This window comes from Neltuma alba, unplaced genomic scaffold (genome assembly GCF_004799145.2).
Source record: "Neltuma alba isolate B1F8T4 unplaced genomic scaffold, ASM479914v2 tig00011509_pilon, whole genome shotgun sequence".
NCBI lineage: Eukaryota > Viridiplantae > Streptophyta > Magnoliopsida > Fabales > Fabaceae > Neltuma > Neltuma alba.
The window spans coordinates 154,406-169,962 of NW_021636177.1; the positions used below are offsets into that span (position 1 = coordinate 154,406).

Genomic DNA, 15,557 nt, shown 5'->3' on the forward strand with positions numbered 1-15,557 from the left:
ACCTAAAATGAAAAATAGGATTAACATCGTAATGTCAAATATTATATTCAAGTGCTTCTCTTAACCCCAAAAAAAAAAAAAAAATCACGTTAACATAAAATTTCGGCACCACGATTGCTTCACGGCAAAAAAAAATTGAAGAGGGAAATATCAAGGGAGGTAGGCATACGTAATATTGAGAACAAGAAAAACACTAAGTACAATTGAACCGTGCTCCAAGTTCAACTTAATTTACTGAATCCCGCCAAGGAAAAAAAAAAGAAGAATTTAATGAAAATTCTACGAACCAAAATGTCCGAAAGAAAAGAAAGGAATACTATGTTACCAACATAGCGAATTCTCATACAAAGATAGTGTTATCATTAGCCTAGCGTACTGTGTCAATCCCCTAATGAACTACTAGTCTACCACCGTAATCTTGTTCGGAATGCCTGGGACTTGACTGAATTTCGCATAGGCGTCAAAACTAACAAAGCCTCAGCTTAATGTCCATAAAAAAATTCCGACACAACTATGACACAAACCCACGGGACAACCCAGAGGATTTACAGGCATCGCTTGACCACAAAATAGCTCTAACTATACATCAAGCAGCACCATAATCTATAAAAATTTCCCCACTGAAGGGGGGCACAAAATAAGTGATGGGAATGCAACTGACAGACTCTGGAATCATATGTTTCGTGAGATATTATTGCCCTAGAACACAATCCAAATTTACCTGGCTTGCTTTCAGATCACTTGTCATATATATATCATCTTCAATCCCTCGTAAACTATACTTTTTTGATAATCTGAACAACATCTTCATCTTCAAGTTCATGTTCCTGGAGATGCAAAACCCTGGTTAGCACCTTACATCTCGGTGTGTGTGTGTGTGTTTGTATCTAATAAGGGGATTTAGGCAGAAGGACAAAACGAGGAAGAGAAAAAAAAAGATGAGATAATAATTCAAGGGGCACGGACCTTGCCAACTCTTTGAGGCTTGTGCTTCGCACTCGAACCCCAAACCAAAGCACTGCATCAATAATAAGCGTAATCACATCACCATACAACGGAACCCCAAAAAAGGGCAAAAGCATTTGGAATAACAACATCAAACAAATGGAATTCAATATTAGCTGATGTGATCAAATAAATCAGAGTACACATAGATGCAGACATGCAGACATATAATATGATAAGAAAATCACATTTCAGGACCACAAGTTGATGTAGGGTTCGTTTGGTTGGAGGGAAAGGGAGGGGAGGGGATTTGGAGGGATTATTAAAATTCCTCCCCTCACCTCCCCTTCATTAAAATTCCTTCCCTTAAATGAACCAAACACTGCAGTAGACTCATCAGCCCATTAGTGTTCTCCTTGTATTTAGAAGTAAGATTGCACTGCAAAGCCGGAGCTCTCCCAATTACATTCATTAATCAATCATGAGATCCATTCTAATAAAGTATAAATGAGTGAAGAAAGTCTGAGCACTGCACAGATGACTGATAAACATCTGCAACCATCTTTGAGAGAAGGGACCATAAGTGAACAGATCTACATGAACAAAACTAATTTTCCACCCTTGAAAAAGAAAATCAGTGTAATGCATCATATACATAACAAGACTACTTACATGCTGGATACAGTTCACAAAACCCAACTTTTACACTAATAGCCCCTCATTCAAGCTAGCACGGAGAATTACTTGGCATTTTGAATACATAAACCTTAAGTAATATCAAATTTTGGGACAAGGTACTCACTATTTAAACTGTTTAACCATATCCTTGTGAATGCGATTGCAGAAGTCCTCCACTGTCCTCTTCTTAGATGACAATATTACAGGGTCTTCATAGTCAGGATTCATCCCTTTTGGCTTAGTATAAATACGAGTCAAATTCAGATATTCCCAAATTTTCTCAAGCAGACCATCAAGGTTCCACTCCAGGTGAGCACTACAGAATAAATAAATTTATAAACAAATTCGACCATGTATAAGTAGCATTTCTTTACGCAAGGCTATAAACAACAAATTCAACCATGTAAAGTAGCATTTCTTTACACAAGGCACTATTATACTTTCTATAATGGCTTGATCAGCTTAAATCTAGTTCTCAACACTTTTACTGCTGAACGCAATAACAAAGCCAAGCTTTGGGAACATTCCAGATGCTAATGGTAGGTTCAATACCAGCATACAGAGACAAAACCTTAAAGGAAACAAAGATTTAGACAGTCTGTCACGCATCAGGGCATGCATACAAGGCTGAAGCAAGAAGATAATCTATGGGAGCATACCTCTTGGTAAACCAAATATCAAGGAAAGGAGAAAATAGATTCAATCACAATAAATCAATGGAAAACTGTAAATATCTTGAATATATTTCGGCACATATAAGGGACATGAGTAAATAAGAGACCTCAGAAGTCACACCCCTCAAATCAAATTATCAAAACTACTCAAAGAAATAACAACTTACCAATTAAAATGCATTTGAGGAAGTATAAAGAATAAGAACACAATCTGTTACAAATAATAATATTCATTTTTTTTCAACAAGAAAAAATACAATGACCAAGTGAACAATTACCTGATTGGGCAGTAATGGGGTAGTTTATCCAAGATCTCCAATTCCTCGAGTGTAATCTGATCAATCTTGTTCACGACATAGATACAAGGCATGTATACTCTACTGCCCTCTATGACATCTATCAAGTCATCTGCTGTAGCATCGTATCTGAGAGTAATATCAGCATTGTGAATTCTATACTCACTACATATAGCCTTCACGGTGTCAAGATCCAGAAGCGTATTGGTCACAGTTGATGTGAGATTGATCCCACCTTTATCTTTCTTCCTAAAAGTCAGATTTGGTGGTTCTTTATTTAACCTGTGGTTAAAAGATAAATTATCAATAAAATGAGTGTGATGCTGATCTTCCAAAGGAAAAAAATAGAAGCAAGAATATCTCAAAAGCCAAATATTTAATTCAAATGCATAGAATATAATCCGTATGGCTATTCAAATCTGAATGGCTAATGGCCAAATAAAGCCCAAACATTTATAGAAGACAAAAGTAAAATACATTATCATTATCAGAGTTAAAAACTAAATATGCACTGTGTTTTCACAAGAAACTTGTATTAAATTCACAGCGACTTACAGATCCAGGCCAATTACATAATGATAAGTTCAGTTCAATTATTTGCTGAATTTTTATCTGTGCTTTCAGATCGTATCCAAATACAACAAGGTGACTTAAAAATACAATCATTGCAATTGTTACCACTTAAGAGGAGTCATAACTCCATGCACATAAGAGAGAGGCGGGGGGAAATTGAGCAAGACTACCAACACATGTTCATTAATGTCAGAATTGATAAGTTGACAATTAATACATGAAACGGACAAGGATGCAGAAATAGTAAAGCAAAATGATAAAGGGCTGCTTCCATAAAGACTCAATCAGGAAGCAAAACCAAGAGTCCGCCATCTTTCAGAATTGTACCTCACCGAGAGAACGATGACCAAAACCCCATAGCAAATCAACAATGCCACACAGAAATAACATAAGAGAAGCAAGAGAAATAACACCACATATTACCTTATGCCAAATCCCTCAAGCTCTTTTTCTATGAGACGCTTGTGCGTTATTGGCTTTATTGCATCAAGGACAATCAAAATGCAGTTGCATGTCCTTGCCGTACTGATAACCTGCAGTAAAAAAACAGTTCACAACCCAATACATAGATATGCAAAGATGGATGAAATGGCGCTGAGAAATCATAAATGAGATGAATCAAATCCTTCTTTGTTGTAAAACCCCAAAAAAGGACAGTCAATTGCTGACAGGACTTAAAGCCACACCATTAGTATGTCATGCACGTATTTTGAAAAAAATCAAGCAAGCATCATAGAAAAACTCAATAGTTCAACAGTAATATGTAATAGAATTTTGGGTCTCAAGCACTTGAAACTATTACAGAATCCCTTATAACGTCAATGACAGTAGCTATATGGATTCTGGAGATGAGCAACAAATACAAAGTTCGATCTATTCAGATATAGAGACCAATGTGCATCCAACACTCTAGACCATGTGAAAATTCATAAAACGCAATTTTTCATGTCTATAATGACCCGACCCTCCTGGACTTATACATGCATGCAGTCAAAGCCCCATGATACAAAAACATTCCATAAATTTTTTTAAGAAGTTTTAAAGATGCAATAAAGTTTACATTTTATAGTCATAGCTGGCAAAGTAAAGCTAAGCAGTCCGGACACAAATAATCCCAAAGAAGCAGCATGAAACTAAATTTTGTTGATGACATAGTATAACCTTTTACCTGCCTTCCTCTGCCTTTTCCATCCTTAGCACCCTCAATGATGCCAGGAAGATCCAGCAACTGCGACGTAGAATTCAGTTAGTACTATTCAAAAGCTAAATATTTATTCTTTTAACTTTTTGCTAAAAAGGGAAGGTTAAATGAGATAAAGGAGAAGAGATAAAACTAAAGGAAAAGAAGTATGAGATACTCTAACAACCAAGTGGGAAAAAAAATGAAAAGAAAAGGCCCAAGAGGTTTAAAATTAGCAAAAGGCTATATAAAATCTCTGCATATCTGAAATAGATACTCCTTTAAAGCAGCATAGTTCATAGCTTCTAACATATGTATGGGGCAAAGGGATGATGCTCTTGAAGATCTGGGCACTCCTCTCCAGATAGATATACTAAAAAATCAAAAAACCACACTCTACCACAAAATTCTGGCCTCCTTCTTATCAAAACCTTAAAGGGGTGTAAAGCGTAATTACTCTGAAGTGTGAGGATGAACCTAGTTCCAAAAAAATAATAATAATAACAATACCAACAAAAAATTGCTGCCCAACCATGTAAAGACACGTGGACAGTGACATGAGATCATGCATTATAAATGGGAATATTATAAAGTTGCAGACAAAGAAGATTATTACTTTACATAGGCATATCTAACTCATCGACGACAAATTTCCGGCAGTGAGAATACATTTAAAATAGGGAGAATCCTAATTAAATACAGCTGAAATACCAAAATTCTAATTCAGGTCTATATTTTTAATAAGTTCCTAATTAGACCAACAGGCTAAATTAAAAAATTTTAAATGTTGTTAAAAGACCAAAATGTTCATCTGGAGCTAAAAAAATAAAAGGCAGATGTAGGCTTTTCGGTTTTAATTATTTTAGCCAGATTTAATTGAATTTTTTTTCTTTATTTTTAATTTGTTTTGTTTTTTTTATACAACAAATATATATTTAATGAATAACATAAAATTATTTTTTAAGAACTGAACTGTCAAAAAAAAAAAAAACTTAAAAACACGCTGTTCACAATTTTTAAATCAAATGCCAATTTTTATGGAAAAAATCATCTTTATTTTTTAGTAAAATATTAAAAGATGATTAAAATTTCTACTATGTGTTAGAGAAGCAAAGTCAACAAAAATAGAATAATAATTTATAAATCCTAAAATCACCTTTAAGTGAAAGGAGTTTTGAAATGGTGCCATGAGATTGAAATTCATTGAAAAAATGCATATTCATTTTCAATGAGCAGTGATGTATATGTGTGTGTAATAAATACTAATCTACAAATAATCATTTAAAAAAAACACACAATTTTGCCGGGATTGGGTTATATATATGGATAAATTGAAATAATTTTTTATTATGCATTAAATACATGAATATAGATAAATATTTGTTTATTTTATGAAAAAAAATAATACAAAAAAAACTAAAAACAAAGGGAAAAAATTCTAATTAAATCCAGCTGAAACTATCAAAATCAAAATGAGGCTTACAATTAACTTGAATATTTTTCAACCACAGAGGGGCATTCTAATCTCCTAACAACATTCTGAAATTTCTAATCAGACTTCTTGGCCTGATTAGGAACTTGTTAAAAGTGCAGGCCTAAATTTGAATTTTGATATTTTAAATGGATTTAATTGGGATTCTCCCTTTAAAATATTTCTTTTAAAAACAAGCAATATTAGCGGGAACATCTAATGTCTAACATGATGAAGAACTCATGTTAACGATTTTTAAATGCCTGAATGATACAACACAGTTTCTTTCTGTGACCATACCTGAATTTTAGCTCCACGGTACACTATCACACCTGGGATGCAAGTTAAAGTGGTAAACTCATACGAAGCAACCTGAAAATAGAGAGGAAACAAGGTTGAATATTCAGAGAATACCTCCACATAGCCTAAAAATTAGATATTTCAGAAAATTATGATGTTGTCCAACACCTGTTGAGTGAATTATGATAAAATGAATTCCTAAAAGCACTTGAGGCTGTACAGAAGGTTATAGTTCACTAGGTTATTCAGATTGCTTTAATTGTTTATCTTGATTCAAGTTTCTTACTCTGGCAAGAAGTTTCAGATGGCTTATTTAATTTCCTTAAAGCTTCTTCCTACCTTTTCCATTCCTCAGTTACTTTCTACTTAATGTTCTCATAGTCTCAATCCTGTCCAAAGCTGCATCAATTCCTCAGACTATTCTGAATGAAATGCTAATCAATACAAGGAATGAAAATATTGGCTACATGATGTGGCATATTGAAAGATGAAAATTTATATAAAACTCCCTTACCTCTGAAAATGTCCCAGTCAGCTTATTCAGTAGAGTAGACTTGCCAACTGAAGGAAATCCCACAAGACCAACTCTTGAATCCCCACTTTTAGTAACATCAAAACCTTCGCCAGCACCCCCACCTCCCTTAGATGGAGGTGCCAGTAGTTCCCTCCTCAACTTTGCAAGTTTGGCCTAGTAGCATGCATTCACAAATACTGTACTTACTCCACAAATATAGAAATGCAAAACATATAAAAAGACATTGCAAAGTTTTAAAAATATGTAAGGGTTAAATTTCAAGTATGATTATATCCTTAGGGAAACTTTGTCATTCAGAAACAACATTAAAAAAAGAAAACATCCGTCTTCCCTTCCAATATGTCACATGTTAAAAAAATCATATCAAGGATCCCTGTGTATAACAGAAACAAGCAATCCTATTTTTATGGGACAGAACTTAATTCCGGAGTTCAAGAGCATTTTCCATCCTTTTAACCATATAAATATACACGCATGAGCTGACATAAAATTAGATTACCTTTCCAAAGATTACCAGTAGTTCTTAACACTTAACAATCCTGGGGACTGGCACAACAAAATGAGAAGGCAGAACATTCAATGCCCGTAAACACTACTTTGACAACAAGATATTGGGGAAAAGATAGGATCAGTGGCCACAAGCACTTGCAAATGCAAGTCATATCAACATAGCAATCCTCTCCTTTAAGCCGTTCAAACACCAACTTACCAATTTTTCACTCAGGTAATAATTGACCAAGACATGACATTTTCGTAAGAATTAACCCTGATTTATCCCCTGGCCTATAAAAGTTGTTCTCAACTATGCTAAAGAACGTCATTTATCACCATAAAAATAACCTCAATTACAACACATTGGTTACTAATGCAGCCAAAACATATTTTCCAGAATGTAACTCGATAATCAAACAAAATGAACCAAGGTATTCACCTTCAGCAAGCCTAAATGATGCGCGGTAGCCTTGTTCTTTTGAGTCCTTGCCATCTGCGAAATTTCAAATGCCAGCGTTCATATTGTGAATTAAAAAATGCACAATAAATAAAAGTTACTGTCTATTGCATTAAAACAATCAGAATATACAATGTTTTTTTTATTGCAACGTATTCCTCAGACATACAATAAAAAAAATTGTACATATAGAATCTAGAAATGAATCTCTCTCATAAATATATCACATTTGAGAAGCTAAGTTATTTTAGTTACAATACAATAAACCAACTTCAGTTATTCTGAGAACCATGATACCGTTCATTCCCTACTTGATGCTTTAACATTTTAAAGGCAAGCCTTCGTGATTAACTTAAATTAACTCAAATCTACCTAGCAACCAAAGAAAGAATATGCTGAGGTTTATACAGGGTGAGATAATTTTTTTTTTTTAAAAAAAAAGAGTTCTCAACCGAATGAAAATAGAACCGGATAACAGAAAAGAAAAATACTGCGATAGAGCAACCACTCTCTCGGCCTTGCGAAATAGTGAAAAGTGTGAAGTTCCTAAATCAACACAGACAGTCATAACGTAAAATTTTCAATCAAACAAATAATATTACAACATGCAAGTCCTATAATCCTCTCAGAGTGAGACCGGATCAAGCAGGAATTAAGGCCAAGTATAGGAACCTCATCTTCGATGTCTTTGATTTTCTGCATAACCGTCGCCATTGTTGAAGAAAAAGAACCTCCGAGAAAAGAAAAGAAGGTGTAGATTGCTGCTAACGGGCAGCGCGATTGGATAATGAGAACTGAGAACTGATTGAGAAGCTCTGCTCTATTTGTTCACGAGGAGAGCTGAAGTCCCAGGGCGAAGAAAGTGCTAGAACAAATGCAGCGAAACGAACAGGGAGTTTTGCCTTGTAAGTATATTGGGCCGTTCCTTCTAATAGTCCGGCCGGTGGACTCTGGCTAGCCACGTAATGACGTCCCGCGAACCCAAGCTTGAATGTAGTTTGGGCTGGACCTCCGTTCGCAAAATGGCATATAAATACATATTTTCAGAAAAAAAAAGGCTTAAGAAAATGGAAAATTTGCAATAAAAGACCTTAGAATATATAAAACTACAATTTGGGCATTTCAATTCACAAAACTACTATCAAAACCAGATTTTAAATATGAATTATGAAATGTTGAGAAGAAAAAGACAAAAATGCCATTCTTCTCTTTCTTCCATCTCATCCTCTTCTCTTTCTTTCTTCAAAGAATGCAGACTGATTTTGGCTTCCGATGCGGCTGACAAAGTTATTGGATACGTGGCTGCCCTATCGACCCTCAAAATCTCAAATGCAAAGACCCCACCTCCGAAGATTTATTGTCGCTGTGATCATGGGGTTTAAGGTTAGGCCGTAACTATGGGAAAAGCTATTATATCTGCCCCATCAAAAGAGCATATTATAAATCTCAAAGTTTTTTCCCGTTTCAGTTGGCGATGATAGCCGTTCGATGCCAGCAAAACTTGTGAGTTTTCCCCATTATTTACTGAGTTTGAAATCGGCTTCTTCTTTCAGGGAAAGAAATGTAAAGATTTTGTAGGATGGTGCAATGGTAATAGTGATGAGAGTGATTTCCGTCCTCCTCCATGTAAACACCCAACGTGTTCTGGTGGCGCGGATTTTTCTGTTTTTCCCATTATAAACCCCTTTCTAATTGGCTGGAGTCTGGACTCTGAATAAGTTTTAGTGAAGCTATTTCTCATAGCCAAGAAATTAAAGCAAGAGGTGGAGGGTAATGGATTCGGTGTTAATATGTATATGTCCATATGCACCTGTGCGTAGGAAAAGGAGGCGGTGAGTCAAACCGAGCGTTAGGTCAGCTGGCCGGGGCTGTCCTAGCTTAACCACTGGTCTCGAGCCGTGGGAATGCAGCACCCTTAGGGGCTAGAGGGCGTCGACCGAAAGGTTCTTTGTAAACTTTCGATCCGGTTTAATCTGGGACCGCTAACACGCCTGAAAGATGGCTATTGCCCTGGGATACCGGATGGAGAAATCTAAAAAAAAAAGGAGGCGGTGAGTTGGTATGGTGGATGTGAGATCAAATCGCCACATAATCTCTTTGACTTTGCCAATTTAGGACATTGACACGATATTGGGAATTTTTAGGTGGCAAATGGAATAAAAATAAGGGTTAAACATAATTTTTGACCCTCAAGGTTGCTTTCATGTTAATTTTAGTCCATCAAATTTTAAACCATAAGTTTTGATCTCTCTAAAGGTAAAGTGTCAAAGTTTTTATTGAATTATAAAAACCAATATTTTAAATGAAAAGAAATTTGAAGGATTAAAACTAAATGAAGATAAACTTAAAATACTAAAATTTATATTAACTCTAAAAATAATATAGAAATTACAGCCAAATAAATGGCAATCTACCCAAAATGCTTATAACTTAAGAGAGAGGACTCCTTCTAACAAGGGGTAAATACTAACACTATTTAAACCTTTTGGTTCCATGAGCAACATCCCTCTGACTACACTACGCGATACAATATATCCTGAATCCATGGGTCCGTACGATCTAACAAACAAAAAGTCTAACGAGGGTGATATGTAATTTTATATTTTAAACTTATAATTCTCTATTCTAGATTTATAATTTTTTATTTCAAACTTGTTATTATCTATTGCAAATTTCTAATTTTTTATTTCAAACTAGTTATTTTCTAGTTTAAACTTGTAACTCTCTATTGCATATTCGTAATTTCTTATTTCACACTTGTAACTAGGGGTGTGCAAAAATCCAGTAGTTTGGTCCCATCCAATCCAACCTGAAGTGGTCTGGTTTTATCTAGTCCAATCCAAATAAACTATATAATGAAATTAGACCAGACTGGTTAGTCGAGCTAGAGTGAGTTTTGGATCAAGTGATTAGACCACCTGGACTAGTCTGATCCAGTCTAGGTGAATTTTTCATTTTTCAACAATTTATAATTTTGATGTTACCTTTATTTTTTTAAAATGTTTTTAGAAATTTTTATGTATTTATGATGAAGTCTTAATATTTTAGGATGGGTTTTATATAATTATAGGTATTTTTTATTGTCTTAAATTGCATTTATCATGTTGAAATCTTGCTTTTCATAAAATAAAAAAAATTAGAAACCTGGACCACATGGACCAGTCCAACTCGATCTTGGGTCACCACTGGACTAGACCAAACCATAGATTGCCAAAACTAACTCGACCAAAAATCAAATCAAACTTCAAGTTGGACCCTGGTCTGGTCCGATCTGTTTGTTGTGCAGCCCTACTTGTAATTTTTTATTTCCGACTTGTTATTTCTAATTGCATACTTGTAATTTCTTATTTTAGACTTGTTATTTCTTATTACAGACTTATAATTTCCTATTTCAGACTTGTTATTTCTTATTTTAAATTTGTTATGTTCTATTTTAAACTTATAATTTCCTATTACAGATTTGTAATTTCCTATTTCATGGTGATATGAAATTGTTGAAATAATCCTAATTTCTGCTAAAATTTGTAACTTTTTTGTAATTAATTATATATCTAATTGCAATTTTTCTAAATGATATTCCATACGTTCTTTATTATAATTTTCCAATCAAATCTTGTCATGTGTAATTTTTACAGCTCTTCATTAGTGTAATTTCCTATTGCACGTGTTTCAATCAAATATTGTCAGGTGTAATTTATCAATCGCTCATCTGGGATTTTGCGACAGTATTGCTCCATGTTGCGAAAGTGTGAAAATCGGTCATCTACAGCCGTGTTATACTTGCTCCATATAATTAATGTTTAATAATGTCTATGGCTAGTTTAGATAAAATATTTGCATATTCCATGTAAGGTATTTTCTCTTACTTCCCAACAGCTCTTTTAAAAATTAAGTTCCCCTTTTATCTAATACTACCTTCAATCCTTAATATAAGACTCTATTTGACTTTTATTTTGGTTCTAAATATAAGACATCAATCTATTTTATCTCTCATATTTACTCAATTTTTTTCAAGATAGTTCTTCTAATAATTATAATTCTAATTAATACACTTGATTAGTAAGGATATTTTAAGAAAGATAACATCGACAAATAACTAACTCAACTTACTTCCTTAATCTTCTCAAATTAGTCAACTGGCTCTTATAATTAAGACCGGAGATAGTATGTATGGAAATGCTTCAGAAAACAAGGTATCATCGGCGAAAATGAGAGAATCCATAGGTGGTGTAGGGAGGTTTCTTATCAGGAGGTGATGATGGGCCAGCCATGATGATAGACGAGGGACCGAGAGAAGGAGAGGGAGAGAAGAAGGAAATTGAAAACGATGAGGGTGACAAAAAAAGAGAAGAAAGAGGACATTCTGGTTTTTTTTTCCCCTCAATATTTCATAATTCATATTTAACATCAGAGATAGCAATTTTGTTAATCAACCCATTTTGTAATTTTATAATTTTAAGGGTCTTTTTTGCTATTTTCCTGACAAAAATTTTAGGGCAACAATCTTTCTTATTATTTTTACACTAAAAATCAACCAGCCAATTTACCACAATTAATGGCGGGACTCCGTGGGCAACGACATAGCATATTTCAAAGAACCTTGGTTTAACTTTTTTATCCAGGCAAGAAAAAAAAACTTATAACTTTTTATTATTTTAATATTTTTCAAGAGCGGATATATAATAGGACTATTTCTCATCATCATTTTTCCGAAGATACTCAAACTATTCAGAGAGAAGCATAGCAATCGAAAAAACTTGCTATAGATGAAAAATTAACATCGTTATACTCTTTGTAACCCAGGAAGCAGAGTTTATATGGAAAAAGATTAATAAGATAATACTTCCGTCTTTAATGAAGACCTATTTAAAATTTGATTAAATAGGAATTAGGTAAGTTAGTTAGTTATAGAAAAGTGAACATTTTCTTAATAAATCCTTCTTAATACCCATCTTCTTCTATTTATTATAGCCCAGATTATGGGAGTATCCAGGGGTAATTTGAGAAAATTTAATATGATAATGGGTCTATATTTAGGCTAACTCATAGTCCTATATTAAGGACCAGAGGAGTAATAGATATCAGAGTCCATTAATTGTTAGCGCCAGTTATATCCCAAGGAAAAGTCTCTAATGGTCTAACTTTAGACTCACAGGAATAGCTTTTTAAATATGATTTTATAAAGTTCGAGATAAATATGTAAGAAGAATTTTGTTTCAACTTCTACGGAGACACTTTTTTAAATACGTTTCCAAACAATCCTAAGTGAATTGTTGTGCAGAAAGGATCAACTTGTGAAGTGAGGCTAATTTGCCAGATCATCACTTCATCACAATATGATTTGGTCTCAATCATTTAGTAGAAGCGTGACACTATCAGCCTCAAATCCAAGCTCTTTCATCTGCATAACTAAGTTGTCTAAAACTGAAGCTACTAGTGGAGTGTCACGATGAGATGTGTCTCTGGCAATAAACATATGGGTCTCATTATTCACTTCAACCCAACTACAACCTGGTTCTTTCATCACTCCACTTTCATCCATTTGTTCCCTCACCCTCCTCACATCTAACCACATACCTTTAGATGCAAATATGTTAGAAAGCATGATATATGATCCACTATCTGCTGGATCACTTGCAATCGCCATTTCAGCTGCATATGTTCCCAGTTCAACATGACCAGTGAACCTGCACGCACTGAGCAGACTCCTCCACACAACTGCTGCTGGTTTTATTGGCATTGAATTAATGAATTCCCTAGCTTCATATACTCTCCCAGCTCGGCCCAAGAGGGAAACCATACACGCATAATGTTCCATTCCTGGTTCAATTCCATATTTAGCTGCCATTGACTTAAAGTGATGAAACCCGAGGTCAACTAGTCCTGCATGGCTACATGCTGAGAGCACGCCGACAAATGTGACATAATTCGGTTCGGTTCCCTCCTTAATCATGCATTCAAACAACTGAAGAGCATCTTTTGCTTCTCCGTGTTGTGCATAAGTAGAAATCATTGAATTCCAGCATGCAATGTCTCTCATAGTTGTGGAATTAAAAGCTCGGTGAGCCTCTTGGATGTTTCCACACTTGGCATACACATCGACCAGAGCATTTGAGACAAAGGGATCAGTGTCAAGACCTGTCTTTATGACTTGGCCATGAATCTGCTGGCCATGATGCAGACTTACTAAGTTACTCGTTGCTGCAATTACGGCCGCGAAAGTGAATTCATTGGGCCTTATTTTTGACATCTGTAAATCTTTGAAGAGTTTGAGAGCCTCCTCACTTTCCATGTTTTGGGTATATCCAGAAAACATTGCATTCCATACTACAATATCCTTCTCTTGCGTCTCCTCGAAAACAAGTTTGGCATCCCTAACAAATGAGCATTTTGAATAAACATCTATCAGAGCGCTTCCAGCAAAAATGTCTAAAGAGAACCCACATTTGATAGTGATGCCGTGGATTTGGTTGCTCAGCTTTAGGTGAAATAAGGAAGCGCATAACCCAAGAAGGCTTACAAATGTCAAGAGAGTTGGTGGCGATGAACTTAGCCTCATTTCATGGAAAAGATCTAATGCTTCATGCAGCTTCTCTTGTTTACAATACCCTTCTATCATTGCATTAAAGGAGACAACATTAGAACCAGCCACAAGGTCGAAGACTTTTCTTGCCTCAGTTAAAGAATTACATTTTGCATACATGTCAACCAAACCATTTTTCACAAAATTATCATTTTCAAGATTTGCTTTGGTAGTATAAGCATGCACTTGCCTTCCCATTTCTAGAGCCTGTAGTGAACCGCATGAAGTGAGAATGCTTGTGCAAGCAAATGCATCTGGCTTCCAGCCGATGTTTGCCATCTCAAGGAAAAGCTTCATGGCTTCCCAATCCAATGAATTCTGCATGTAACCTGCAATCATTGTGGTCCATGAAACAAGATTTTTCTCTACCATCTGATCAAATAATTTCCTACCAGTTTTCACTTTATGACACTTCAAGTAAAAATCTACAAGTCCATTTACTACTGAGACATCAATGTTAATTCCCCTCCTCAGCACATAAGCATGAATTTGCTTACCACCTTTGAGAAACTCAAGCATTGAACAAGCACTCAAAACACTAGAAAGTATATATCTGTCCGGTGATACATCAGTTTCCCTCATTTGGTTGAATAAACTTAAGGAAACGTCACTCCTTCCATGTTTGATATACCCCGCTATAATTGTAGTCCAGGTGACTGAACTTTTTGACGCTAGACCGCAAAACACCAGCGTTGCTTCATCAATATCGCCATGTTTAGTGTAAAAATCAATCAAAGAGGTACCAACATAAAGATCATGAAGGAAGCCACCTTTAACAACAAAACTATGTATTTGAAGAGCTTGACTGATACTACACAATTGTGTGCAAGCTCGAATGACACTGGCTAAAATGTATTCATTAGGTTTCTGGTCGCCGCTTCTTCTAAATCGGCAGAACAATGTCAATGCTTCTTCATTATAGTTATGTTGGGTGTACATGGAAACCATAGAAGACCAAGTGATCAGGTTTCTCTCAGGCATTGTATCAAACAGATTCTGTGCATCGCTGAGAAGATCCCCTTTAGAGTATTTATGCAAGAGAATATTTGTGAGGAAGACATCTTGGTGAAATCCCAGCAGCACAATGTGGGCATGAATTTTCTTGTAATGCGACACAGGAACTACCGAATCAGAGGATTGTAACAAGTTGGCCAATTCACGTCTGATTCTTCGTTGGTTACGAATTGGAAGGTATGGTTCCTCTGGCGGAAGAAGAGCTTGTGACAAAGTGGAGAAAAAGTTGAAATTTTCGTTGATGTTAATATTGTAAAGAAGTTTCAAGCGAAATCCTAGGTGATGATGGAGGCTTCGCATCATAAAGAGGTTGCATGTTCTGATTCGCAAGCCATCCACTTCACCAAACGCCTCCAGTT

At 35.3% G+C, this 15,557-nt stretch overlaps 2 protein-coding genes across 3 annotated transcripts; both read right to left on the minus strand.

Annotated features, from left to right (window-relative positions):
- Positions 1–294: 294 nt before the first annotated feature.
- LOC114714489 (developmentally-regulated G-protein 3) lies at positions 295–8,474 on the minus strand. Of its 2 annotated transcripts, XR_003737454.1 has the most exons (11): positions 8,274–8,474; positions 7,584–7,637; positions 6,632–6,805; positions 6,118–6,189; positions 4,335–4,394; positions 3,590–3,699; positions 2,576–2,875; positions 1,748–1,939; positions 967–1,018; positions 722–827; positions 295–620 (listed from the first exon to the last, which is right to left on the minus strand). XR_003737454.1 is itself a non-coding variant. In XM_028899228.1 (10 exons), exons 1-10 carry the CDS (start codon positions 8,313–8,315, stop codon positions 777–779), a joined length of 1,107 nt encoding a protein of 368 aa, XP_028755061.1. In that variant the 5' UTR covers positions 8,316–8,474; the 3' UTR covers positions 295–776. The 2 variants fall into 2 exon arrangements, 1 of the variants encoding a protein (XP_028755061.1); XM_028899228.1 differs by having other exon boundaries at positions 295–827.
- A 4,303-nt stretch (positions 8,475–12,777) lies between these two features.
- LOC114714487 (pentatricopeptide repeat-containing protein At4g39530) lies at positions 12,778–15,557 on the minus strand. Its single transcript, XM_028899226.1, has one exon. The coding sequence runs from the start codon at positions 15,499–15,501 to the stop codon at positions 12,949–12,951; it is 2,553 nt and encodes an 850-aa protein (XP_028755059.1). The 5' UTR covers positions 15,502–15,557; the 3' UTR covers positions 12,778–12,948.